The sequence below is a fragment of the Pezoporus flaviventris genome, unplaced genomic scaffold (genome assembly GCF_033815535.1).
Source record: "Pezoporus flaviventris isolate CSIRO_AGI_PZ_B2104156 unplaced genomic scaffold, CSIRO_AGI_Pfla_v1 ptg000012l, whole genome shotgun sequence".
In the NCBI taxonomy this organism is placed as follows: domain Eukaryota; kingdom Metazoa; phylum Chordata; class Aves; order Psittaciformes; family Psittacidae; genus Pezoporus; species Pezoporus flaviventris.
This window is the reverse complement of record NW_026892560.1, coordinates 683,169-709,774: the sequence shown is the minus strand read 5'-3', so window position 1 is coordinate 709,774 and position 26,606 is coordinate 683,169. Positions and strand designations below refer to the sequence as shown.

General features: G+C 47.2%; 2 protein-coding genes and 1 non-coding gene across 3 annotated transcripts in view; 1 reads left to right on the top strand and 2 right to left on the bottom strand.

The window, feature by feature from the left end:
- KNL1 (kinetochore scaffold 1) overlaps positions 1-22,557 on the bottom strand; it is a 29,440-nt gene extending 6,883 nt beyond the window's left edge. The window contains exons 1-15 of the mRNA XM_061451011.1: positions 21,894-22,557; positions 16,658-16,709; positions 16,206-16,245; positions 15,904-15,963; positions 14,311-14,372; positions 13,791-13,846; positions 13,153-13,189; positions 11,930-11,967; positions 11,547-11,599; positions 5,920-11,034; positions 5,153-5,297; positions 3,992-4,059; positions 3,768-3,866; positions 1,444-1,559; positions 536-626 (exon numbers count right to left, since the gene is read on the bottom strand). Of these exons, the coding sequence (XP_061306995.1) occupies positions 536-626; positions 1,444-1,559; positions 3,768-3,866; positions 3,992-4,059; positions 5,153-5,297; positions 5,920-11,034; positions 11,547-11,599; positions 11,930-11,967; positions 13,153-13,189; positions 13,791-13,846; positions 14,311-14,372; positions 15,904-15,963; positions 16,206-16,245; positions 16,658-16,692 (6,015 nt within the window). The 5' untranslated portion in view covers positions 16,693-16,709; positions 21,894-22,557. The remainder of the gene's footprint in view (positions 1-535; positions 627-1,443; positions 1,560-3,767; positions 3,867-3,991; positions 4,060-5,152; positions 5,298-5,919; positions 11,035-11,546; positions 11,600-11,929; positions 11,968-13,152; positions 13,190-13,790; positions 13,847-14,310; positions 14,373-15,903; positions 15,964-16,205; positions 16,246-16,657; positions 16,710-21,893) is intronic.
- TRNAS-GCU (transfer RNA serine (anticodon GCU)) lies at positions 19,891-19,972 on the top strand. The gene has a single exon. It is a non-coding gene; the product is annotated as a tRNA-Ser (tRNA).
- A 119-nt stretch (positions 22,558-22,676) lies between the features above and the next one.
- Positions 22,677-26,529, bottom strand: RPUSD2 (RNA pseudouridine synthase domain containing 2). Its single transcript, XM_061451003.1, has 3 exons — positions 26,149-26,529; positions 25,402-25,698; positions 22,677-24,266 (listed from the first exon to the last, which is right to left on the bottom strand). Exons 1-3 carry the CDS (start codon positions 26,527-26,529, stop codon positions 23,457-23,459), a joined length of 1,488 nt encoding a protein of 495 aa, XP_061306987.1. The 3' UTR covers positions 22,677-23,456.
- Positions 26,530-26,606: the final 77 nt, after the last annotated feature.

Sequence of the window (26,606 nt, the reverse complement as noted above, 5' to 3'; positions counted from 1 at the left end):
TTTTGTTTTGGCATGAGACACCACTGTTGCAATCCAAAACCTGAATGTGGTTTTGCTTTTGTGTAATGACACATATTTCCTGTTCCTTATACATCCTGCAACATCGGGTGTCTTTCTGAACTAAATAAGCAATTAATAGATTATTCTGCTCCACTAATGGAGTAGAGACTCTACAATGAGAGCAGTTCATTCTTTCCTTCCAAAATGCACTTAAGCCCATCTAAACTCTATCTTCTCTGTTCTGCCCTCAACTGACCTGAATTATCTACTTAAATTACTAAGTTTCATTGTTTTATACCAGCATATTCCCTTTAATATATTTCAAAGGGCACATATCCTTGCATTCTTCTGACCTACTGGAAGTCCTCATAGCAGTTTTCCATTCATAAAATACTTTGCCATGCATCACCTACCTGCCTACTGTTATTCTGTGACCATTCTGGTTCTTAGTTTATTTGAGTACATAAAAATTGACCTTATTTCTTCAGTATGGAAGAAGCAACATCATTATCTCTTCATGCAGAAGCAACGTTACCTCTTCATCAGAACAGGTTCTCATTACTTCCCACAAAGTCTTATTCACATTCACCAGGAGCTGATCCTGGACATTTGCACATGGTTTTAACCTGAAATATGGGGAAAACCACAGTTGAAATAAAGTCTTGATGCAACTGCACTGAGCCCATGAAGCAGCACATTGGTATTTGTACAATCAATTCCCTTGTTCTAATTAAAACATGGACGTGTAAATAATATCATTTAGTTGGGTTTCACAGCTTGGAGAGACCCTCAAAAGCCTTGATTAAATGGGGGCCACGCTTGATAAACTCTGGCACACAACTCAAAGCTCATTTCCTATAGTCTTTTGGTTGAGGGCAAGTCTGAACAGGAGGTGGGGAGCCAAAGAATAAGGAAGTGGTGCCAAAGAGGTTCTGAACAATCAAAAATCTTAGTACTGATTTTAAATTCTATCATAAAACTTGATTTTGTATAGAAACTGTAAAAGGCAGAATGCACCAGAAGCGTCCTTCAGATAAGGAAATAAATTGTGATAACAGTATTTCAATGTAGTAAACACTGGGATATTGGAACTAACAACAGATTGTGACCCGTTATGATTCTGCTTTCTATGTTTGATCATTTTGGATACAATTTTACAAGTTTAACTCTTCTGACATGCAACTGAAACACTCTATTATTGAAAGATCAATTACTTGAGGAAAAACACAACCTTCAGTATCTCCACAACCACAGCTCTTCCCCAGGATTAGCCCTATGCCCCCTAAACCTGCAATAAACTGCCTACCAGCACAAAGCAGGTCACGTAGCATTCTTTATTTCTCCTGTATATAATGCATTAGCTTTCTTCAGGCCACTCTGCATGCAAGCAGAGGTGAAAAAATAAAATGACTAATATACTTTATGACTATAAACCCCACTTACTCCTCTATCAGCTGAGAAAGGGCCTGGCAATCTTCTTCATAAATACGCAGCTTGGGGCGATGCACATACTGATTGTACATGAGGTCTTGGGGGGTAGGAGCTGCACTGACTGCAACCTGAGGGGAACAGGGGAGAAGTATGAAGAAACAGGAAAAAGAGATGTGTATTTGTCAGAAACAGTAACTTCCAATTCATGTACAGAAAGCAGCAAAAGGCCTGGAATCTTTACTTTTGTGCAAGAGGGAAAAAAAGGCAATTTAGTCAACACAAATGATATTAATTTAGTTGTGATTCTTTTAAATCATTTTTTCTTTTGTTGTGACAGTTTTAAAGAACTCTAAAACAGACACTTTTTACTTTACAGCATTTCCTAAGCTGACACACAGGCATTTTATTCAGTTGGCACAGAAACCCAGCCTGGTTTGGGTTGGAAGGGACCTTAAAGCTCGTCCAGCTCCAACCCCTGCCACGGGCAGGGACCCCTTCCACTGGAGCAGCTTGCTCCAAGCCCCTGTGTCCAACCTGGCCTTGAACACTGCCAGGGATGGGGCAGCCACAGCTTCTCTGGGCACCCTGTGCCAGCGCCTCAGCACCCTCACAGGGAAGAGCTTCTGCCTTAATCTAACCTGAGCTTCCCCTGTTTCAGTCTGTGTTTCAGTTTGAACCCATCACCCGGTGCCCTATCACGACAGTCCCTGATGAAGTCTCTTGCATGAAGCAAGGCAGAACACCCCACTGCTGTGTGCGCTCCCCTCACGTAATCAGTTGTGCACTCTGGCTTTCTGCAGACGAACAAAACAAGGCCCACAGCTGCAGTCCTCAGTTCCCAGAAGACATCTCCATTTCTAATATGAATATTCTACTGATGTATTTGCCCTGACAATGCGACATCTTACAGCAGTAAGACTTGGTTATACAGGAGCCAGTGTTCTAAAAGTCTGAGTCCTAGAATGAATTTCACAAGAATGAATTTTCACAGATATACTACTGTCCATGTGAAGAATATGATCTTGACCACACCTCTTCGTATCTAGTAACTACCTCACTCTTACACTTCTTATCACAAAGACATATTAACAATTCTATCAAAAAGGGTGTCACACCACCCATTCAGCAGAAGGAAGATCAAATCTCAATAGAACTTAAACTTAACTTTGAACAGACTGTTGAAAAGTTCCCAGCACTCTAAAATAAAGTACTGGCATTGAACAAACTCCCAAACTAGTGTCAAAATGCCCCAGTGCATCCTCCACTGTGCTGGCAGAAACTGTAGGAAGCAGCAGGAAATGGAAGGATTTGAACTAAATCCCTATGTATATAGAATCATAGAATAGTTAGGGTTGGAAAGGACCTTAAGATCGTCCAGTTCCAACCCCCTGCCATGGGCAGGAACACCTCACAGTAAACCATGGCACCCAAGGCCTCCTCCAACCTGGCTTTCAACACTGCCAGGGATGGAGCATTCACAACTTCCCTGGGCAACCCATTCCAGTGCCTCACCACCCTCACAGGAAAGAATTTCCTCCTTAGATCCAATCTAAACTTCCCCTGTTTCAGTTTGAACCCGTTACCCCTTGTCCTGTCACTGCAGTCCCTAATGAAGAGTCCCTCCCCAGCATCCCTATAGGCCCCCTTCAGATACCGGAAGCTGCTCTGAGGTCTCCCCGCAGCCTTCTCTTCTCCAGGCTGAACAGCCCCAACTTTCTCAGCCTATCTTCATACAGGAGCTGCTCCAGCCCCTGAGCATCCTCGTGGCCTCCTCTGGACTTGTTCCAACAGTTCCATGTCCTTTTTATGTTGAGGACCCCAGAACTGCATACAATGCTCCAGGTGAGGTCTCACGAGAGCAGAGCAGAGGGGCAGGATCACCTCCTTGGACCTGCTGGTCACGCTGCTTTGGATGCAGCCCAGGACACGGTTGGTTTCTAGGCTGTGAGCGCACACTGAAGCCAGCTCATGTCCATTTTCTCATCAACCAGCACCCCCAAATCCTTCTCCACAGGGCTGCTCTGAATCTCTTCTTTATGAATATGAATGCTACACACTGCAATCTTTCTAACAAACTCCCTCTGTTTCTGAAATGGGAAACTTTTTTCTTCGTATAAAGAAAACTAAGGAGGTCATTCACCTCACATTACCCATTTCACATTACATTTGTGAAATCCAGCCAGACACCAGAGACCAGCCCCAGCATCCTACTGGACATTGATTTGGCTGCAAAATGTGTACAAATGCCCACGTCTGAAACACTCATCTTAAGAAAGCTTATATGAAATAAGGTGCCTTTAAGGTCAATGATGTGATGGACATCAATGGATACTCACACTGGCTGGAATATGGCTCCGCCGAGGCTTCTGAATTGGAACGTGGACTTGAATCAGTGTAAGGAACTCCCCAACTGTGATAACACCACTCTGAAATTTCTGTGAAGATTAGGGAAAACCCATAGATGAGCACACTTTCCAAGTGAGAACACTTATTTGCACATACACACACAAGTTTTTTCCTGTTAGGACAAGAAGTTGGACTCATTCAGCCATTTACATACCTCCCGTAAGTTATCCTCACAGATGCTGTCATTGAGAAGCTGAGACTCCATGCGACTGCTCCGCTGGACTAACCAAGGAACAAGGAGAGGGGCACATTGCTGGGGTTAATAATGTTCTTACAGAAATAGGAATCTTAGGCTCATTAACTCTAGGGATAAACAGCAATATTAATGTAGAGTTTTGACCTTTATGTGTGTGTTTCCAGTGCTGAATGAAGTACCTGAGGAAACAACTACTTGGGGCACATAAGGAGGTCTGGATGAAGAATCTAATGTAACATAAAATGTGTGTCACAGTGGCTGAGAAGTAACAGTTCACCTTCTGTGAGAGGAAAGCCAAATGTGACATACTAAAGAGTACTAAGGCTGAGAAGGAAACTCCAACCATTCACAGAGGTAATCCTGTGCAGCCTGAGACCAAAGAGCATCTGAGCTGCCAGCAGCTTTCAAGGGGAAACCATTGCACTCGAGTTCACAGGGCTTGTTTCTCATTCAAAGGAAAGAGCCCAACTTCTGCTGGATAAGGCTGCATGAAGCCAAAATCAGATTGGTTTTGAAAGCAGAGGTGAAATATCCCTTATCAAATGACCAACAGATTTCTGCCTCACTGTTGGGTATCAGGTAATTAAACCTGGGGGTGAATCTGCCTAGAGCCTGCCCCTGCAATGCACTCTGAGGAGTCTCTTTCCAAGAGCACAGCACCAAGGGGTGCAGACTCATTCTGCATGGAACCAGCTTAAAATCATTTTTGGGCCAGCAGTTTGAGCTGGGGCTTTGCTAAGGAAACTGAACAGTCTCATCAGCCCAACTGGCCTTTGAAATCAAAGCTGGACCTAAATTCTGCTCCTTTGTCTTCCCATCTTGGTTCTCCTTGAACAGCTTGGACTGTCAGCCAGCATAAAGGCACGGTACCTGGCTGGCAGCTGTGCCATGGGCATTCCCAAATTGGATTAAAGAATCCCAGAGTGGTCTGGGTTAGAAGGGACCTTAAAGCTCATCCAGTTTCAACCCCCTGCCATGGACAGGGACACCTTCCACTACAGCAGGCTGCTCAAAGCCCCATCCAACCTGGGATTAAAACATGTACTACTGGTGGGGCTCTTCCTTGATGAAGCATGAACAACACAAGGTTTGGGACTGGTACCACAAAGGGAATCTTACTTGTTAGTTCTGTGTCAGCCTTAACAGAATCCAGGGAGCTGCTGGTGCTGGCATGGGTACAATCAGGGCTTTTAGCTGAGAGATTTGGAGGATCTTCACCTTCAGGAACTTCTGCTTGGCTTTGAGACACAGCACCAAGAGTCACCTAATGTCAGCAAGTTTAAAAGAAACAAAGAGGTATATAAACCAGAAGTTGATCAGGAAACATTGTAGATGTTTCCTGACATTCATAATTGTTTCATTTTTAGCATGGGTACATCTGATATCTGATCATCATGGTAGAGCAGTGTGGCCAGACAAGTTATTTCCTACAGTGACATTTAGGAAGTAAAGCTGCCAAATCCTTCCTTCATTTTGCAGTCCAAGAAGACTCCTCCAGCTTTCAGAATTAGAAAGTTTCTACTGATGATGACAAACTTATTTATAAGGTCAGATGAATGTTTCAGATCAATGTTCCATATTTGCACATATTTTCTGGATTGAATCCCTATTTGTGCTATCTAAAAAAGCTGATTTAAACTCAACATCCATCTTTGGATGCTAAATAGTTGCTTCAGTTACTCTATCACTATATCTAAGTCACTCTATATATCACTATATCACTATCGCTATGGCAAAGTGACAACTAGTAAATAGTTTAGGTCAGAGGATGGGGAGTATTGAGGTTAAGAGAAAAAGGAAACCTACCAACTGATGTTTCAACTTTGGGGTGTAGCAAAAGCCCTATTAGTGCCCACTGTACCCTTACAATGAATGAGTCAACTCACCTGCAGGTGTTGAGAGGCTTTACCATGCAAGTTTTCATCCCTCTTGGTCTTCTTTGGACTTTGAGGATGCTCCTCATCTTGTTCCAAAGCTCTTTTTGTATTGCAAGGTTTTGTCTCTTCAGTTTGATTCTTTTCATCATGGGAGACTGGGGTTTTGCTTATCTCATTGCAGTTATTTTCCACGAGCTCAGAGCTTTCAGATTCATTTGAATCCATTTCTTCCAGGCAGACAGGAAGAAATTCTTCTGCTATAAACTGAGAGGGGCTGAAGTTCTGCCACACAGGCTTCTTGTTACGTGGGGTTTCACCAGTGGTTACTTCTGCAACTGGTGCTTCTCTTTTGTCTGAGGACTTTGTATTTGTGTCTTGGCCACTAGAAACAGAAGGATTCCTTCTGCTGGGTAACTTAGGCTGGAAGATAGCCAGAGGGACATTTATTCCTTGGTATGGAGCCTTTAAGGCCACACCTAAATGTGCACCTGTGGGAGCAGCTCCAGATTCAAGGCATGTGTCCTCCTGTTCTTTGGTGTTACTTGGTTCATTTAGAGTATTTTTCCCTACCCTCAAAGTGTCCTCTGGCTGAGCTGAGGAACTGGGCAACTGGACAGAAAGAGCAGTTTCAGAAACAGGGAAAACTGCAGATTTCCTTCTAATATTCCTCAGTTTTGAACAAATATTTAAGATACCTGAGAAGTCAGAGGAACGAGTGGGGTCTGCTCGATCTCTTGGACCGTCACTGACCACAGGTTGCTTTGTTTGGTCAGAGTTGATGTGAAAGTCTTTTGGTGGTGGCTCCCCTTCAGCTGACAGCCCCTGGTTTTCCTCTGACTCCTTGTTAGAGACAGTAACAAGATTTGCTCCAGCCAAGCCCAAGTCTGTAACTACATCTTCACCTCTACATGAATCCTCTTCTAGTCCTTGGTTTCCCTTTGAACTACATGCATCTGGTGGATTGGGAAGTGAAACATGGGATGCCAGATCACCACTTCCCTCCCCACAATCCGTGGGACCCTTACTTGGAAGTTTGGAAGATTTTCCCTTTGAGTTCAGGGTTTCTGGTGGAATGAGATCCTGCTCCCTGCTCACAGGGACAGAATTATCTGTGGGAAGGTCTACATCCTGTGGTGCCTCTACTCCCATGGTCTCTTCTGGAGGTGAGACAGAACACACAGGATTTGGTGGTGTACCACTGGGGACTGGGATAGCTCCTTTCTTGTTTGGGAACACTGAGGCTGATGATGCAGCAGAGGAAATGCTGGGCTCATCCTCAGATTTTGGATGACACTCACCATTCAGGTCTCCTGGATGTGAGGAATCTGTTTCACCTCTGCAAGAAGACAAGCCACAATGCAAGTCTGCTTGCTGAGTGCTCTTCTGTGATGCCTCCTGGTCCAATCCACTGATATTGTTATTAACAGCAACAGTGTGGGATGCAGTTATTTCCATATCATCCTGGTTGTGGGCGTACACAATGGTTTTATCAGCAGGAGCTGCAGACCTGGCTGGGATGGACTCTCTGCACAGCACCATCTCACCATGCATCACTGCTGTCTGAGCTTTAGTAAACTCCATGTCCTCAGCCAAAGTGAAAATGACAGTTCTGGAACCTACCACAGCCTCCTGTCTGAGCTGTTGGGCCATTTTCGGTCTGTCCTCACAAAAGCCTCTTGCAACACTTTGATCAACAGGGTGAGACTCAGTTACTTCCATCTCAGCCTGGTTACTTGTGATCATCACTGTGGGAGTCACAGGAACAGCCCCACGGAGCTGCCTACCTGGCAGGGGATCCTCTTCCAAAGCTACATGATGGGTTCTAGTGATGTCCGTATCACCCAGAGCAAACACAGTAGCTTCACCATTTGAAAGCACTTGGTCTCCAACCACCTTATCCTGCTTTGATTTATCATCACATGCAACTTTTGCAGCAATTCTATCAGCAGAGCAAGACCTGACAGTGTCCGTGTCAGCCTGACTGCATGTGAACACAGCAGTTTTAATGGGATGAGCTGAAGAGAGGGATTGAAGCCCTGACTCATTCTGCAAGACCATTTCATGGCCTATGGCAGCTGTATGGCTCTCTGTGATATCCATGTCATTATTGTCATCATTCAGTGAAAACAAAACAGTCTTTTCCCCTGCTGTTCCCTTCAAGCTTTTCCTTCCAGTCTTTTTAGCTGTGTTAAGTATTCCTAGAGACCCAGCCTTTTCCATAGGTTTATCAATTGCAGCAGTAGCCAGTCTGCTTATTTCCATATCATTATTGTAGGTAAAAACACAAGTTTCATCTCCAGCAATTAAAGATGGGTCATCATTGGAACTTCTAAGCTGCACAGTTACTTTGTTGTCTGCTGACACTGTGTGGCTCCTGGTGATGTCCATGTCAGCATCTTCTAAGAATATGGTGTCATCTGGAAGAGGCAGATGTTTTAAACCACCCATGGTTAATGTTCTCTTGCCAGCTACCAAGGAGTGCACATCACACACAGGCTGCTCCTGAGGATTCACTGTCATTGTGACCCCTTTACTTAAGGACATTATTTTGTTTTCATCCTGAACACTCAATCCAGGTACTGCTTTTCCTGCTGATAAAGCAGCAGTGATGTTTCCTGTCAAGTCCATGTTTTCACCAGAGGGAAACACAACTGACTTCTCAAAGAACGAAGGCACTTGGGCATGTCCCATGTGTAGCTCAGAGGCAGTGGCCGCAACTAGCTCCTCAGCCCCCCTCAAGCACAGGCCACCAGCTCCGTGGGGACTTTTAAAAGCCTCCTCAGAAGAAACTGTTTTACCCACTGCAAAATCTCTCCTAGAACCTTTCTCCTGCTTGCCTGAGCTTTGGCCACTTGCGTTTAGTCCTAATGCCGTTCCACGCTGTTCATTCCCTTTCATTCCAGAGGGAGCAGGCTCATTACTGGGAATAAATGAACCATTTGGAGCCAAAGGAGTAACAGTTTGATTACTGGTGCTCATTTTCAAAGCCACACGCTCTGCTGCTGCTGTCTGACTCATGACCTGTACACCAGGACTGGTGGAGCACTGGGAGGTCTGGTTCTGCAGTGGCTGGGATAACACTTTACTGTAGTTATGATTATTCCCATGTTCTTCTACTGCATTCAGAGGAGCAGCAGCAAAGGCAGGAGGATGAGTTTTAGTCATGTTGCTGTTTTGTTCACCTGAAAATGTGCCTATTCTGTCATTTGTGCTGGAAACGGAAGCATTTAGAAGGCTTTTTCCCAAAGGCTGTGCCATAACCTTTTGAGTTTGCAAAGACACAAATGCACAGGATTTGGTGACACTGCTCTCAGGGACTTCTCTCTTTTGCTGCTGCAATGGACACACAGTCTTTGCACAGGAACCTGCACCACTTGCTTGAAAGTTTGGTTTTCCAAGCTGCTTCTCAACCATCTCAAGATCCACAGTATCCAATTTCCCAGCCTGGCTTCTTTTAACGTTCCCATTGGTACTGATCACCTCACAATTTTCCTTGTCCATATCGGAATAATTTGCACCTTCACTGACGTTTGTGTTCTGGTTCTTTCTTGGAATTATTTTACAATGCATTTGTTTTGCTTCTGCAGTTATCTTCTTGCCGTGATCATCAATGACAACAGCATGGCACTTGGTTATTTCCATTTCTTCCTGCTCATTTGAACTGGGACACGTTGATCTGTTACCAAGAAAATGAGGTTTGCAAGGGACAGAGGTGAACACTCCAGTGGGAGATTCGCTTGCAGCATTCTCTCCATCCTTGACAACACAAGCCTTGGTCAGGTCCATGTCTTCCCCCGAGAATATCACTGTCTTCTCACCTGGCATGGAAACAAGCTGCGAGTTCCCTAGCCTGTGCTGGAGTCTGCTTTTGGGAACCCCACGGGATGCTGGATTTGTACAGGGATCGAAGCCAGCATTCGCTGAAGCATTCCCATGATCCTGGGACACTTTCTTGATTAGCTCATCCGAGCCTGAGGGCACTTCAAGTGCGCTGGTTTTATACAACACAGGAGCATCATGATCTGAAGCTGTCAGGCTCTTTGCCATGTCCCTACCATCATGTGCCACATGGCTGTGTTCTGCCAGAACAGTGTTTGCATTAACTGGCTTTTCAAAAGCTTTAAGATGTGAACTGTTCGTTTCTTTGGTACTGTCACTACAGATGACATCTGTGTAATTCCCAGTTATTTCCATGTCCTCACATTTAGACACATCAATGGTTTTATCACCTCGGAAGACAGTCTCAGAAGAAACAGTTCCTGGGATGGTGCCCACTGCTCTGGCCTCTTGTTTAGCAGGTGGCAGCATGGTGGGATCTCGCCTGTCTTGAAGTGGTTTTCTGTCTGTACAAAGCTGAGTGTCCTGCTGAACAATTAAGTGCTGATGAGATGGTCTCTTTAACGTGGAATTGTCCAGCTCTGTGGATGGGAAGTCCTTTCGGAAGTTTAGACTTTGATTCCCAACATTGGTGGAGGGAAAAGACACCTTTGCAGTGTGACTGGTTGTCATATCCATCCCATCATCTGCAAAGGCCTTGGTGACATCCTCACACTGTAATTGCTGTGGTGGAGCTTGAGAAGAAAACGTGGCTTTGACAAAAGATCCCTGGCATTTGGTCACTTCCATCCCACCATCTTCCTCTCTAAAGACTTTGGTCATGTTGCAGGTGTCCAGTGGCTCATGGGAACATGCAAATTCCACTGATGATGGTGCCACAGCTTCTGGGACTTGAGAAGGGATAAAGAAAACATTCTCTTTCTCAGGGCCCTCCACAGGGCTGAGGGTCTTCTCGTTTGACTTCAGGCTCATCAAAAAATCATTGAAGTCTATTTTTTTTACAGTGGCAGCATCTTCTTTCTGTTCTGAAGGTGGACACAAATGGCTTGTAGGATCAGAGAAACACTGGAATTCTTTGCTCCCTTCTGCCTTCCCACTGTTAGAGTTTAACCCTGCCAGAAAGGATTTGATATCTATTTTCTCAGTGTTGTCAGCCTGGTTGTTCTTCAGGTTACGTGTGATGACGGCGGTGTGACTGGCTGTCATATCCATTTCATTCTCCTCTGAAAAGATGAAGGTGGCGTTGTGCCTGTTTTGTCTTTGAGTGGCATCGTCTGCATCATACCACTGGAAAAAACCCAACCAAAAACAAACGAGAGGAAGAAATAAGTTACTGACACTTAAACCCAGTGATACAATGGTTTGTTCTCTTTAAAACAACAGTCAATTGATGCAGTACTAAGGTTAGAGCTTGAGCTTTACATCTTTTTGGGGAAAGAACAATTGGTTTGGGTCCTCCTTGGTACGCAAGAACACATTCAAGGAAAGGACAGCTTAATTCTTAGAGCATACCATATTTAAATGGCTTTTTTTGGAAAGAATATGTCTTAGTTTTACTCTTAGGCAATGACTTCCTATCTAGACATATCTTGGTAAGCATGGAACAATTACAGAGTCACAGGGATCAGTCTTATGGATCTTGTGATTTCCACCTTTCCCCCCTCTAAATGCAGGTGAAAACCTTGCCCAGCTTCTCATGCACTTGAGTTACATTTTTCATCTTTACTACACAAATTATTGGAATATATTTTGGACACTGACATTTTTAGCACCAAACCCAAATTAAACTCTTCACATACCTCAGTCTGCTGCACCAGTGCCTGGATAGGGGCATGAAGCAAAGTGTTCATCCCTGTTGAAAGAAGAGGGAATACTTCATTTGTTGTTTTCTTACTATTTTCTTATTATTTTATCCACTGAGCTGAAGAGCTGGGCACTCATTTTACAAGTACCACGAAGTAAGTACAGTTAAGCCTAATTATATCCTGAAAAGTTACATGTGCAGTACTCCTTGCAGTGTGTGAAGAGCCACCCAGACTTCTACAGTACAATGTTGGCAACACCTTCATGGGACAAAGCCTGCTCATGCAACCATCACCTGTTAGAGATGATGAAATTATTCAGAGTGAAGAGTTTTAACTAAAGACAGTAATTTTGTTATTAAATCTATCTCCAAACTCACCAGTGATCTCACAGGGAACAGCCTCAGGTTCTTCATTTCTACAAAAGGTGGGGGAGGTAAACAGTTTGTTAGAGGATTTTCTTTAAGGCCCCTTCCAACCCCACTCATTCTGTGAGCCCAGGATTTACCACCAGAAACCTTCAGCAACATACTGACAAGCAGAGAATTCTGCTGCACAGCTCAGACAGGGCTGGCAGCAGACACCAACACCATTTGTGAGCTGAAATCTTATTTTCCACAGAGTTTCTCTTATCTCAGCCATTGGTCAACATGCAGGTGGCATTTTAATTCCTCAGTGACAAGTGAAAAAAGAGGAGAGATGAATTCTTTACTTTTAACTCAGACCTTCCACTTTTAGTTATTCCTTTCTCTTTGGGAAATTGAAGCTGTGTTCCTAACGCCTGGAATCATTTTGCTGTAAAACAAAAAGCCAGATACAGTGTCCAGCTTGTGTGGTCTTTTGTCTAACTTATAATGCAGTCTGCTCTCCACTGCTCTATTGACTGCTCTTTCAAGACCAAGAAACCTTAGCTAGAGTACTGGGGTTTATTTTTATTTATACATATTATATAGATTTACATATACGTGTATATAGATATATGCATGTACACACACACATATATGTGTTACTATCTTGGGTTGATACTATTAAAAACATGAGTTAACTATAGCTGTACATAAGTTGTTTCCTTGCTATGTATTTTAAGCATAAGTAATCCCCCATAGAATTCTTCACCCATAGACAGTGTCTCAACCTGTTTAAATCAGATTTATCACAGGATGATAAAATTCTCTGATAAATCTGTTCCTTCACTTACCTCTTGATTTTTAAAATCCCATCGAGTTTTACTTAGGTAAAAACTTTGACGCTAGACTAACACTTCACCTGCCTCTGAGGGAAAAACTCACGGTAAGAAATAGCAAAGACTCTGTCTAGCAGGTATGGAAACAGGTTTTTCCTGGGAAACATTCCCAAGCAATCAGCTTTCAAAGAAAGTTTCAAGGAATAATGATTCAATTTTTCAGAAATTAACATCTTTCTGTGAGTGATGACACAGCTGAATCCTTTTCCTCCCTGCATCCCTTCTTTCACCAATAGCACTGACCAGTTTTCCATCTAGACACACTGCACTTCCTTCAGAGGTAATATTTTGCATATCATGTGAAGAAATGTATTTGCAGGACAGAGCTCTATAGTCATGGAATTATTCTTTTTAACTTACTCATTCAAGGCATCATTCTCTGCATCTTCTGCACACTCTAAAAAACCAAGAAAATGATAACATTGCAATGAGAAGCACGATCATGGCTGGACTTGGATAATGGAATGGTTTGCATTGGAACGGGCCTTAAAGCTCATTCAGTTCCAACCCTCTGCCCACACCTTCCACTAGAGCAGGTTGCTCTAAGCCCTGTACAGCCTGGCACTTGATGATCTTAAAGGTCTTTTCTAGCTTACGTTATTGTATAAAACATCCAGAGCAAGAGTAAACTACACAGAACAGAATGTTCTAAAGTTCTCACTCTTAAGTGCCTTCTTATCGTGGCAAAACCTCAGAGAAGCCAAGTACTTGAGAAATGCATTAGCTTTTCAGACTCTTGCTAGGCAATCTTTTGACAGAATGAATAGAACATTCTGCTCAGTTTTGTGTTGATGGAAATGAATTTTGTCTGAAAAAAATAAGTCTTTTTCTGAGCCACAAGGTCCACAGTAACTATCGGGTTTTCAGCCCGTCCAGGACAAGCAGCTGAGCATACTGTTGTTTTCCTGGGACTGACAGGCCTGACTTCTTAAATTCAAGCTAAAATCCTGTTACTAATAGCCTGTGAACCCTGTCAGGAGGAGAAGAAGGAGATTTACCTGTATTTTGTTTCTCTGCTGTGTTATTCTTAAGATCTGGCTGGAAGACTCTGCAGCTAAGAACAAAAACAGCACCAGCTTTTGAAAATACAAACCCATCTGTTTCAAAGCAAATTAAACCAATCCAAAACAAACCAGCCCTAACTTAAAGCTTTTCCACATGGTATGTTCTGAAATGCGATATCAAAAAACAGAATTGTATTGAACTTAACTGCATTTTCTAGTGAGAAGATGCCATTACCATCAGTAAGATGGAAATCACTAAAAAACTTAATGGGATACAAAAATTCCTGATTATATTAATTTCACTGAACTGCTTTTTTTCCAGCTAGGAAGAGAAAATCATGAAGGCTCCTCTCTTAAGTCTCAAAATCAACTCAGTGTAACAACCGTCACCAGTCTGCTGCTTTCATACATTTGGGAATTCTCAGTGCAGGCAGTTCTAGGGGATGCCAGGATACAGCCTGCAGTTTATGCTTCAATAAAGGGTGCAGATCTGCAGCCTTCAGCTCAGACTTACTTTATGGTGTTGGCAAAGCTGACACGGCGGGAGTTCCTCCTCCGTTTCTCTATGTTGATATCCTGACAATAAAGAACACAACAGTTTGATGCCCATAAAACTGGTCTGACTCCATAAGCTGCAATAAGCATAGCTTTGCATGAAACAACAAAATAAAACCACCCCCAAACCCCAACAATCTAAGTCCCACACATACAACAGATAATACCAGCATCCTTAAACTACTTTAAGCAGCTTCATAGTTCTCCAGCTCCTCCTGACACCCATTGCATAAGAATTAACATCTAAAGATCTTTTTGTGAGAACTGCCTGGTTCCAAATGCAAGAAGCAGAACACCAGTCATAGGATTTTTATCTGGCATATCATCTGCCATACATGGGAAAACAGAAGCAGTTGTTTAGCAAGAGAATTGTGGGGGGGTTTCCTTTAGTTTTCCATTACAAGAACTGAAGAAAAAAAACCCAAACCAATAATGGTTTGTCTTTATGGGAGAAATGGAAAGATTCCTGAAAGAATGTCACCATTTTCCTATAGAAATGTTTAAATGGTGTCACTGACTACACGGCCATAGTAACGCATTGTTGCAAGGGATGTAAGGATGCAATATTACATGTGCTGGAAAGCTAATCCATCATCCCACTGCTGTGCAGTTGTCTGCAATAAGCTTCTCTAACTAAATAGCTCAGTCTCAGCAAAGTGGAACACTTGTTTAAGAAGACACAAAGTACTGACATTGTTATATCCACGTGAATAAAGCTTGTAAAACACTTTATTTCCTTTAAAATGATGCCAGCTCCACAAGCAGTTCTGAGTGCTGTCAATGACAGTCTCCTGTTGCTCCTTAGCAGAACTGTCCATCACTGTTAACAGGCATTAAGGTTGAGATGAAGACTGTGAGCTGCTCTTTATACTCAGCCCAGGTTTGAAATTGATGTGTTGTGCATGAGTACTTCAGGCTAATACTGCACAGTCTAGAGAAATTATGAGAGGCTTTTTCACTGAAAGCCTTATATGCTAAAAAATGACTTTTCAAGTTCTGTAACCAGCAGCAGATAACGCATATAAATGTGTGATGCAATTGGATCCTCAGTCCATAGAACATGCCCTGGTAGAATTGGCATTTAGAAAGACATCCAAAGCAAACAGGCCTATAATTACAATTCCTAAGAAACATGTATAAGCATGAAATGTATTCCCCTTGTATTTCTGGAAGAAAGTATTCACTTTTTAGCTTTTACTTGAAATAAGTTGGCACGCTGATTATTTTTCAGATCTAAAATCCCTCTTACTGACTATACCAGTTTGTAAGCGATGGATCCAAGTAAGGCTACAGCAGGAGCAAGCTACACCTGTTGATCTCTTTTTATTCCTCTTTTCTTGACTGAAGAAATATTCAGATGTAAAACAGAAGTATAAGAAAAACTCCATGGTTTCCCTACAATATTTAATATTCCAAACATTATCCTCCCAAGCAGTTATTACCAGGGGTTGTACACCTGCATTATTCTAGTGACACGGTTCAATCACTGACAAGTGGAGAAGCAAAGCGAAGGTGTGAAGAGCATCAGCGAGAAAGGACATAACAGACCTACCTGTGTTAATTCATTCCCATTTCCCAGATCATCCAGAGGATTTCGTGGAGCCTTTAAAATCTAGAAGAAAATACAACAGTTGAGAAGATCAGCTCCAACTACAAGGACTGATGAATTGGCTGGAGAGTTTCTGAGAGCCACCAATGCCCTAGTCGACCGTATCAATCTAATAGGCTCTCTCTTTGGTTTTGCAATGCTCTACTTCAGCTGTGAGGAGAAATCCAGCTCCTCTTTGTAGCTTCCCTTTCTTTCCTTCCATCACTCACGTGGTTTTCTTTTGAGAAATGCCTTAAGTTACTCACAGAGGACAGCCGCTTCCCTCGGATGTTCTCTGTGTTGTCACTGCAAGGGAAGAAAGGGAAAAGGGTGTTAGAGCGTAATCCTGAACCACGATGTATCTCTTGAACAGTATTTAAGGTTAAGAAATTGATCACTCCATTCTTTTTACAAGTGGGCTTGTTAAATAAAGAAGCTTGTTTAGAATAGATCATTCATCCCAAGAGTAGTTCCCAAAAACAAGCTTTGGAAAACTCAGCAGATGAACGCCAGGGTCAGCCACTGCCCAATCTGCTGCTATGAAGTTCCCTCTGTGCTTTCCTACACATGATCAAATAAACCCCCTGTTCCTTTTCTTCATAATGGAAACCACATTTCATTTGAGAGATACTGAAATGCACACAGGGATTAAGAAAAGTTTTGCTTCTCAACAACAATATTTACACCACAATAAAATTCTTCCAAGGTTTCAACTTACATTTCCAAGTTAGGGTCTGCATAAGCCTTCTCCATTTCTAAAGGATGTGGTACTGCAATAGAAAAACATTAACAAACTTCAGTGAGAAAACTGCATAAACCCACAAGGAGATGCGAGCCTTTGATGCTGTCATTTTTCTCTCCATCCTTCTCCAGTCACAGAAATGCACTGGAGTAGAATAAGCCTCAAGTCCATGTTTTCTGTACCACGCTGTAAAAGAGCTGTGCTCACAGTTCAAGTTTTATTGTGAGGTGTCCTTCTGTTTAAAGTCAAGATTCCAGTAACTGTTGGAAATCAGACCTTACACAACACAATTTTTTAGTCAATCCTTCCCTCACACAAAAAATATTCTATGTGAATGACAATAACTCCCACTAGCACAGAAAACCACACAGCTTATTGCATGGTTTCTAAGGGGATCAAGTAAATTAACCCACACTGACAGGATACAGACTTTCTATTGCTTTCTGTTTCTGGTAAAACACAGCTAACTCAGGGCTTTGAACACCAGGTTAATATTCCTTGCAATTCAGTCTCTCATGGACCTGACAAACACCACCAAAAATATATTTGAGAAAATGAACATGAACCGGCTTCAGTTTGTGCTTGCAGCCCAGAAACCAACCGTGTCCTGGGCTGCATCAAGAAGAGCGCGACCAGCAGGTCCAAGGAGGTGATCCTGCCCCTCTGCTCTGCTCTCGTGAGACCTCACCTGGAGCATTGTGTGCAGTTCTGGGGTCCTCAACATAAAAAGGACATGGAACTGTTGGAACAAGTCCAGAGGAGGCCACGAGGATGCTCAGGGGCTGGAGCACCTCCTGTATGAAGACAGGCTGAGAAAGTTGGGGCTGTTCAGCCTGGAGAAGAGAAGGCTGCGGGGAGACCTCAGGGCTGGAGCAGCTCCTGTATGAAGACAGGCTGAGAAAGTTGGGGCTGTTCAGCCTGGAGAAGAGAAGGCTGCGGGGAGACCTCACAGCAGCTTCCAGTGTCTGAAGGGGGCCTATAGGGATGCTGGGGAGGGACTCTTCATTAGGGACTGCAGTGACAGGACAAGGGGTAACGGGTTCAAACTGAAACAGGGGAAGTTTAGATTGGATCTAAGGAGGAAATTCTTTCCTGTGAGGGTGCTGAGGCACTGGAATGGGTTGCCCAGGGAGGTTGTGAATGCTCCATCCCTGGCAGTGTTCAAGGCCAGGTTGGACAGAGCCTTGGGTGCCATGGCTTAGTGTGAGGTGTCCCTGCCCATGGCAGGGGGTTGGAACTGGATGATCTTAAGGTCCTTTCCAACCCTGACTGTTCTATGATTCCATATACCACAGAATCAACACTACAAGACCAACAGATGTGTCATTCCCTAGATATTAGTAATGATCTTTATCTACGTACATCCCTCCATCAAGAACTCCACCAAGCACACTTACAGGAGAGCTATAAGCAGTCTGACAGAGTTTATCATGTCACTTTATTCTCTCCTTGCTAACCGTTAGCAAGTAACATTGTAAGAGAAACCCTGGTCACCTTCTCCTCTGGAGCCAGGCCAAAAGAGCTGGGCTGGGGAAGCCTGAAGAGAAGGCTCCTGAAGGGGAGACCTGAGAGCAGCTCCAGGGCCTAAAGGGGCTGCAGGAAAGCTGGAGAGGGGCTTGGGACAAGGGCCTGTAGGGACAGGCCAAGGGGAATGGCTTGAACCTGCCCGAGGGGAGACTGAGCTGAGCTCTCAGGCAGAAGCTCTTCCCTGTGAGGGTGCTGAGGTGCTGGCACAGGGTGCCCAGAGAAGCTGTGGCTGCCCCATCCCTGGCAGTGTTCAAGGCCAGGTTGGACACAGGGGCTTGGAGCAAGCTGCTCCAGTGGAAGGGGTCCCTGCCCGTGGCAGGGGTTGGAGCTGGAGGAGCTTTAAGGTCCCTTCAACCCAAACCACTCTAGGATTAAGTGATCTGTAAAACTGACAATGAAGTTTGAGAAGTGGGAAGAGAGAGCTCTGCACAGACCCGCTCAGCTTTTGCATTTCAGTCACGAGCTCCAGGTTTGCAGGACCCCAGGCAGCACACGGTCATCCCTGCTCACAGTACCCCTGTGCCTGGGAGCTGTTCTCAGTCTCCCCTTCAGGAGCCTTCTCTTCTCTAGGCTGACCCAGCCCAGCTCTCTCAGCCTGGCTCCAGCCCTCGCAGCAGCTCCATGGCCCCCTCTGCACTCACTCCAATATCTTTACAACTTTACATATCTTTGACCTACAGCATACGGCCATATGGCATTGAGCTGAGACGCTTTGTTACTCTGTTGATGAAAAAGCACCTCTTTTTATTCTTCTATTTGACAATTAACTCCACACTGTGAACACAAAGAGTCACTCCATGATTTTTTCAGCTCCTTCACCATTCAAGCCCTCCTCGGTCTTCCCCCTTTAAGAGTGCGTAAGAATCTGTTTATTTCCTCTTTACGATCCCTTTTCGCTCTGGAGCCGTTCCCCTCACGCACCATTACCTCAGGACCGCCGAAACGCTCATTTCAACCTCGCCGTCACTGCCAGCGCTGTTTTCCCAAGGGGGAATCCCTGCGCGCTGATCGCCCCTGCATTCGCCCCTCGCTTTACGCCGCGATTCTCCTCACGGCTCCCGCTCCCTCAATGAGATCTCCTCAGGCCCCGACCCTCTCCTCACACACACCGGGACCCGCCCGCTCCTCCCGCCTTTTAGCCCGCGCGCGCTCCCGTCGCCGCTCGCCGTCACACAACGACCGCGGCCTCAGGCGCTGCCCGGGCCCGGCCTCTCGCCGCCAGGCCCCGGCCTCGCCCGCTCTCACCTGCCGCTGCTGCCGCGCCCCTCACGGCCCCGAGCCGCTCCCGCCGCCCGGGCCGCCGCTCCGCCGTTCAAACCCAACCGCCGCGCCTGCGCCTCGCGCCAAATCGCCGTCCTGACGACACACAGCGGCGCCTGCCGTACAGCATGGCGGCGCCAAGGGCTCCGTACAACATGGCGGCCCCCAGCGGCCAGCACGCTGCCTGTCACTTCAGCGCTTCCTCTCAGGAGCGCGCCCCGCGAACGCAGCGATGGGGCCGGGGCGACAGCGGCCGGGCCGCGTGGCGCTGCTCAGTCCCTGTGCGGAGGCTTCGCTCCGCGTTGTGCGGGAGAGGGGCCGCGCCACCGGCGCCATCTCGGCGAGGGAGCGGCGGGCGGGAGAAGATGCCAGAGGCGGTGGGCGTATTTCCTTATAGGTTGGGCTGGGAAAGCGCCTGTCGTGACGAGGTGGCCGAGTGGTTAAGGCGATGGACTGCTAATCCATTGTGCTCTGCACGCGTGGGTTCGAATCCCATCCTCGTCGGACGACAATTATTTTTTCCTCCATTATTTCGTTTTCCCCCTGTCCCTCACGGGCCCGGGCCGCTGCTCAGCGCCCGCAGCCCCCGGCGAGCTCCCAAGGGCCGCGTTCCGTGGGGCTGAGGGGAGGCAGGGGCTACGGGCAAGCCCACTCCCCAGGGGGAACCGCCAAGTGTGGGGCCAGGGCAGTGTCCCGGGGGATTTAGGGGTCATACCTTGGGTGTCTGGGTCCCTGAGGTACTGGTGGAGCTGCCAGAGCTCGGCCGTGCCTGCGGGGCGGGCTCCTTCCCCCTCTCAGAAGTGCTCTCTTGGAGCCCAAGTGCGATGGGGAAGGGCTGAGGGAGCTGGGGGGTTCAGTGTGGAGAAGAGAAGGCTCAGGGGGGACCTGATGGCTGCCTCCAAGTGCCTGAGAGGAGGATGGAGCCAGGAGGGGCTGGGCTCTGCTCCCAAGGAACAAGGGATGGGACAAGAGGAAACGGCCTCAAGCTGCCCCAGGGCAGGTTTAGATGGAGCTGAGGAACAATTCCTGCCCCAGAGGGTGCTCAGGCATTGGAACAGGCTGCCCAGGGCAGGGCTGCAGGCACCGGCCCTGCAAGTGTTCACACACCGAGGAGACGAGGCCTCAGTGCCATGGGTTGGGGGTGGATCTCATCTCAGCCTCCCCTCGGGCAGGTTAAAGCCATTCCCCTAAGCCAAAGCCCCTCTCCAGGTTTCTTGTAGCCCCTATAGGTATTAGGTTTTTATTACTTAGGTAATAAAGCTTATGTTAATAAAGCTTACGTTATATAATTAATTACTCAAAAATTCCTGTGGACAGTTAGTCTAAATGCAAAGAATGGCCAGATCATGACCCTACAGCCTCACAAACAGCACCCGTAACAGAGCAGTTAGAACAGCTGGAAGAATGTTATTACATGGAAGATGGGCATCTTGGTGATGTTTTAGGGCACAATTCCAAGTCTTTCCTACCCAACCAGAGGGGAAGGCTCTGTACAATCCCCAGCAGGGCTTGCCAGGAGGGTCCATGTGTATGGGTGCGTGCTTTGGCTCCTGGTGAGAGCCACACTCTACTGGGCCTTTGCTGGAGCATGAAAGGACCAAAATAAAACTGTACTAGAGGAAGGCCTTGAGACCTATGTTTTGTGAACAGATAACCCCATGCTTTATATAGATAACTTTATGCCCACCCCACAACCAGGGCATGGAATTTACCCCAGACCCTACCTTGGATGGCAAATTCCCACACGTCACCTCTAATGGTCACACTTTCCCTATCAGCAACTGCTCGCTTCTTGTGCACGTGTGCAGGGTGGACACCAGCTCTGAACTGATGGAAGATGAGGTGGGTGCAGTGGGTGGAGGCTCCTTGTGGCAATCAGCCTTCAAGTGGCATTGGCCAAGGTATCTTGCAGACTGAAGCCCCAGGGTTTCTTTACCGTCGAGGTGTGGTGCGCTTAAAAGCTGCTCCTGCAGTCATTATGCACAGCCAGAGAAGGGAACAGCTCCAGAGCAAGGGAACACAGCTCCAGGCCTTCAGCCATCCAGCCCCATCTGCTGGCACAAGTCAGGAAAATCCCTTGCAGGTGCTTGTTTCTTGGGGGGGAACCCTCAAAACCCCCAGATAACAGAACCTGGGACACCCCAAAGCCTCATTTAAAACTGCTGTCCCTACAGTTACTACCTTTCCCCTTTGTCTCCAGCTGTAACAACAGCAGACACCCTTATCTATGCACTGAAGGTGCCCAAGTTTCATTTACAGCTATCTGAAATACGTATTTCAGTGCATGAAAAAGCTGGATGAGTTTTTGCTGTCATCTCCCAAACACAGGGGGCTTTTTATCCTTTTGCTTAATGAGCTCCTGCAGCTCTGCACTAGACCTTCACACATGATGGCAGGAGTAAAATAGTAGCTGTGGTTAACTTACAATGACAAGAGAGCCGCGGTGGGATGCGGAAGAGCAAAGCTCAAGCCTGAGTGAACCTGGATGGGAATACTCAACACAACAGCTGGATGGTCCAGGAGACAAAGAAATCACTTGGTGTCCTTGAGCTATTGGAAGCTCAAAGGTTTATTCTGGTTTGGTACACAAATCCTCATCCTGGGGCCTTCAAAGGCCACCCAAGACTGGGCCACGTTCCAGTTGATACCCGCAATACAGCTGAACAGCATCAGCTCCTCTGGATTCCTTTCTTCACCTTTCAAGAGGTTAATTTTAACATTTTGGAAGCACAGAACAAGATGCTTGTGCCCCAGGTAGGGGTGGAGAGGTGGATACAGAGAAATGGGGCTAGAAACCAGCCTGCAAACAGTCCTGAAATGACACAGTAAAGGTCCTGATTGTCTGCAGCACCCACTGGAGCTGATGTCACCCCAGTGACACATGGAAAAGAGGGGAAAAAGATTACAAAGCACCTGAGACAGCAGAATTATCATCATATCCCCCCCACCCCAGAAGCCAAGAAGCAACCATATAAACACTGAAGAAAGCAAGAACTACAGTGATATTTATCATCTTGGACATACATTAATATAAAATGTATATTAAAAAGTCTTCTGCTTCATAAACCAGCTTTTTTCTTGAAAGCTGTCACATTGAAGTGACGTTAAAAATTCCCCACTTCCTGCCTGTAGTACCTTATCATAAAACACAATCAGGATAAACAGAAGTCGGCAGCATGAACCCTGCTTTGGATGCTGCTGAAGTATGTTTGCAGTGAGGGACAGAGGTGGACAGGATCTCAAGAGAAGCCACATGTGTTTGAGAAAGCAGGAGACAGGTCACAGGGGAGGTAGCAGAAAGGCAAAAATCATCTTAACCAGTCTCCTTATAAAGACAAATCTGGGGATTAGCACCTCCAAAACCCGGCCAAATATAAAGAGCTCCATCTCTAGAGTTAACTTTGAGTAATTATCTAAAGGAGTACAGAAAGAGCAATTCCAAAGCCAAGTCCACCTTGGTAACGAACAGCACCAGATGGATCAGCTTTCCGCTCCGGATGTTCCCAGTGATAAGGTTTGAGTTTCACAATCAGTCTGACAATAAAATACAGTACGAGTAGTGTTGTGTATGACATCCAGCACAGCAAACAACAGCCCAGCAGCTCGTGGTGTCAGCTACAAGAACACAGGAGGCCGGGAGAACAATCCCTGCTGATGTTCAGTGCATGCACTAATATCCGTGTGGATGATCAGCAGCAGCCCCAGGTTATGTGGAGGTGAAAGGCAAAGCTGCCTGTGCCAAGCAGTGTGTGCTACCCTGAAGTGCCGGTTCACCAACAGGCACCAGAAACCCAGAAGTGTGTTGTAGCCCCATCTTCTGCTCATCCTCTCCAGCATGAGGACAGCTCTCCAGCCCCAGTAGCCCTTCCCACCCTGCCTCAAGCCACAGGCAGCTTGTTCACCTCAACCAACACTGAGAAAGTAGATCTGAGGTCTTTACAAGATGTTTTCCATGCCAGAAACATCAAGAGAGATCCCACATCCTCACTCATTCCTCCCAGTCTTCTGCTGCCCACTCAGGCATCCTGGAGCAGTACTCAAACCCCATGCCCTTGTAGCGCAGGGCATGTAGATACATCACCAGCTCCTTGGGAGATGGGTCCCGCCTTATCATCTTACACTCCACACACAAAGGGTCCTTCTCTCCTGAACCCTTTTCTCCCACTTCCCCATCCTGATTGTCACATGAACTCAGTTCTTTGCTTTCAAGTGTTTCCAGGTTGGCATCAGAGCTCAGTGGACAACTTGCTGTGTCGTTTCTCCCAGGATCCTGAGTGTCCCTCCCAGGATCCTGAGCATCCTCAGCAGGGCAGGAATTCCCACTGCTGGGATCAGCCTGCACACGCTTTGTGCAGTCACTTGAACCACCACAGTCTTTACTTTCAGCACCAGAGTTCAAGTCCTCCTCCATGATACCCAAGATATCCAGGCTCTGTTTGGAACGATGCTCCTCTACCAGTGCCTTGAGGAGCTCTTCATCTGTTTTATCTATCTTACCGCCCTTGCCCCTGTCAGGGCCCCAGGCGTCCATGTTGTAGATGGGGTCGTTGACTATAGGGTGCCCCAAGAACTGCAGATGGACCCGGATCTGGTGCGTGCGGCCGGTGTGGGGCAGACACTTGACCACGCTGCTCTTCCCGTTGTAGCTGAGCCTCTGGAAGATGGTTTTGCAGAATTTCCCTTTGGGGTCCACACGACACACTCCCACTTTGTAAGACACCACCAGGATGGGCTCCTCACAGACCACTTCGTGCTCTGGGAACTCCCCCACCACACGGCAGACGTACTCCTTCTCCAGCTGCAGGGACACAGAGGAACTCACAGAACAGGGACCACCTCTACCCCAATGACCCCCCGAGTCCCACCCCAGCTGCTCCTCCCTTTCTCTTCAGTGAAATACATTTGTAGGTAGTGCATTGCCAACATTTTATTACAATTCAACAGGAAAGGGGGGAAAAAAAAATCAGTTATTTAAAGCCAAATTTCCCTCGCACTTTCCCCAACTAGGTGGGAAACGAACAACACAAGGGCCTGGTGTACTGACCCCCCTGTGTGCTGGGCTGCATCCCCAGAGCATGAGCAGCAGGTCGAGGGAGGGGATTCTCCCCTTCTGCTATGTGAAGGGGAGACCTGAGAGCAGCACCAGGGCCTAAAGGGGCTGCAGGAAAGCTGGAGAGGGGCTTGGGACAAGGGCCTGGAGGGACAGGCCAAGGGGAATGGCTTGAACCTGCCCGAGGGGAGACTGAGATGAGCTCTTAGGCAGAAGCTCTTCCCTGGGAGGGTGCTGAGGCGCTGGCACAGGGTGCCCAGAGAAGCTGTGGCTGCCCCATCCCTGGCAGTGCTCAAGGCCAGGTTGGACACAGGGGCTTGGAGCAAGCTGCTCCAGTGGAAGGAGTCCGGGCCCGTGGCAGGGGTTGGAGCTGGCAGAGCTTTAAGGCCCCTTCCAACACAAACCATTCCATGATACTGTTTTTCCTCATATTAAATTCAAGAGCATTTCTCTGTGGCCTTCCATTTACAACCTGGATGCAAATCCTGGGAGCCAGTACAGTTACAGTTCTATTTGGGCCAGGAGCCACTGGAAAAGTAATGAAAAGCTTCCAAAACGTTTAAAATTGAACAACTGTTGGATGACTGCCACATTCCCACTTACAAATCAAACTTACAAACCACTCAGTCTGGGGATTTGTTTGAGTACTGACCCCGCACATTCCCTCAGGAAGGAAATCCCTTTCAACCTAATGCTACTCAAATCAATTTGGTTTTTACTCCATCTTTTTCTCATGCTTAACACAATAAGAACAGCAGCGTGAGCACAAGCTCGTCTGGGAACTTGTGCTTGTTTCAACCAAATGAGCTGCCTTTGGACCTAACCTCTTTCAAGAAAATACTGTGTGGAGATCCCCAAATCTTCCACAGCCTTTTGTCCTCACCTGCCTCTCCCGAACCTGCTCATCAATCCTCTTGGACACCTCCACAGTCTTGGCAAACATGAGCACTCCCGAGGTCATGCGGTCCAGGCGGTGGATGGTGTGCAACTCCTGCAGCCCGTGCTCCTTGCCCAGGATGAAGATGACGGTGTTGTGACGGAACCTGCCGCAGGGGTGTACAGGCAGGGAGGAGGGTTTGTCCACGACCACCACCTCCTGGTCCTCGGCCAGGATCTGGATGGGCTGGGCAGTGACCGGTGGCTCATGGCGATGGACAGTGTTCCTGAGGAAGTCGTTATTCTGTAGAACAGAGGGGCAATTAGTGTGAATGCAGCTGGTACAGCCATTCCACTGGCCACATGCAATAGGGGCTCACTGCGGTGCGGGGAACAAAAGCCCCTTTGTCCTGGAACACAGAACTTGGCACCGCAATTGTGCTTATCGCTACTGGAGTTCAATAACCCACCCTAAGCATTAGATCCATGCCTGTGGGTCTGAGCAGGGAGCCGTGGGGCACTACTGGACCGCTTGCTCATGACCCCACTGGGGTAGGGATTCCCTGGGAGACCCCATTCCCCCAGAACACCTTAGCACTCAGCACCACCGTGGGGTTATTCCACAGCTCTGCCTGGGGCGATGCTCATTGCCAGGCAGACCACGCTCACCCCCGGGATGCCTCCGGGGGTGCCCCAGCCCCACGGCGGGGGGGGGGGGGGGGGGTGTTACCTAACACCAAACGGGGGTGCCCACCTTGAGCACAACGTCCAGGTCCCGCACGGGCTCCTCGTTGAGGCGCAGGCGGCCGGCGCGGGCGGCGGCGCGGTAGTAGGCGAGGGGCTGAGCGCGGAACTCGGTGCTGAAGACGTGCAGGAGGCTGCGGCCCACCCAGCGGCCCTTGCAGTAGGTGCGGAAGTCGAAGTAGTAGGGCCGCACCTTGCGCAGCCCCCCCTCGAAGTAGTAAGAGGTCTCGGCGAAGTGCGCCGCTCCGAAGCTCACCCCCGTGCTCAGCTTCCGCGGCGGCGGCACGTACCGCTCCCCGGCCGCCAGCCGCCGCTTCTTAGGGGCCGGCGCCGCTTCCTCCTTGCCCGCGGGGCCCGGCTGCTGCTCCTGGCCCGGTGCCGGTTCCGCCATGCCGGGGCCGTGCGGAGGCAACGGCGCCACCGGCCCCAACCGCGCTGCCCACACCGCGACGGCGCGCCGCATGACGA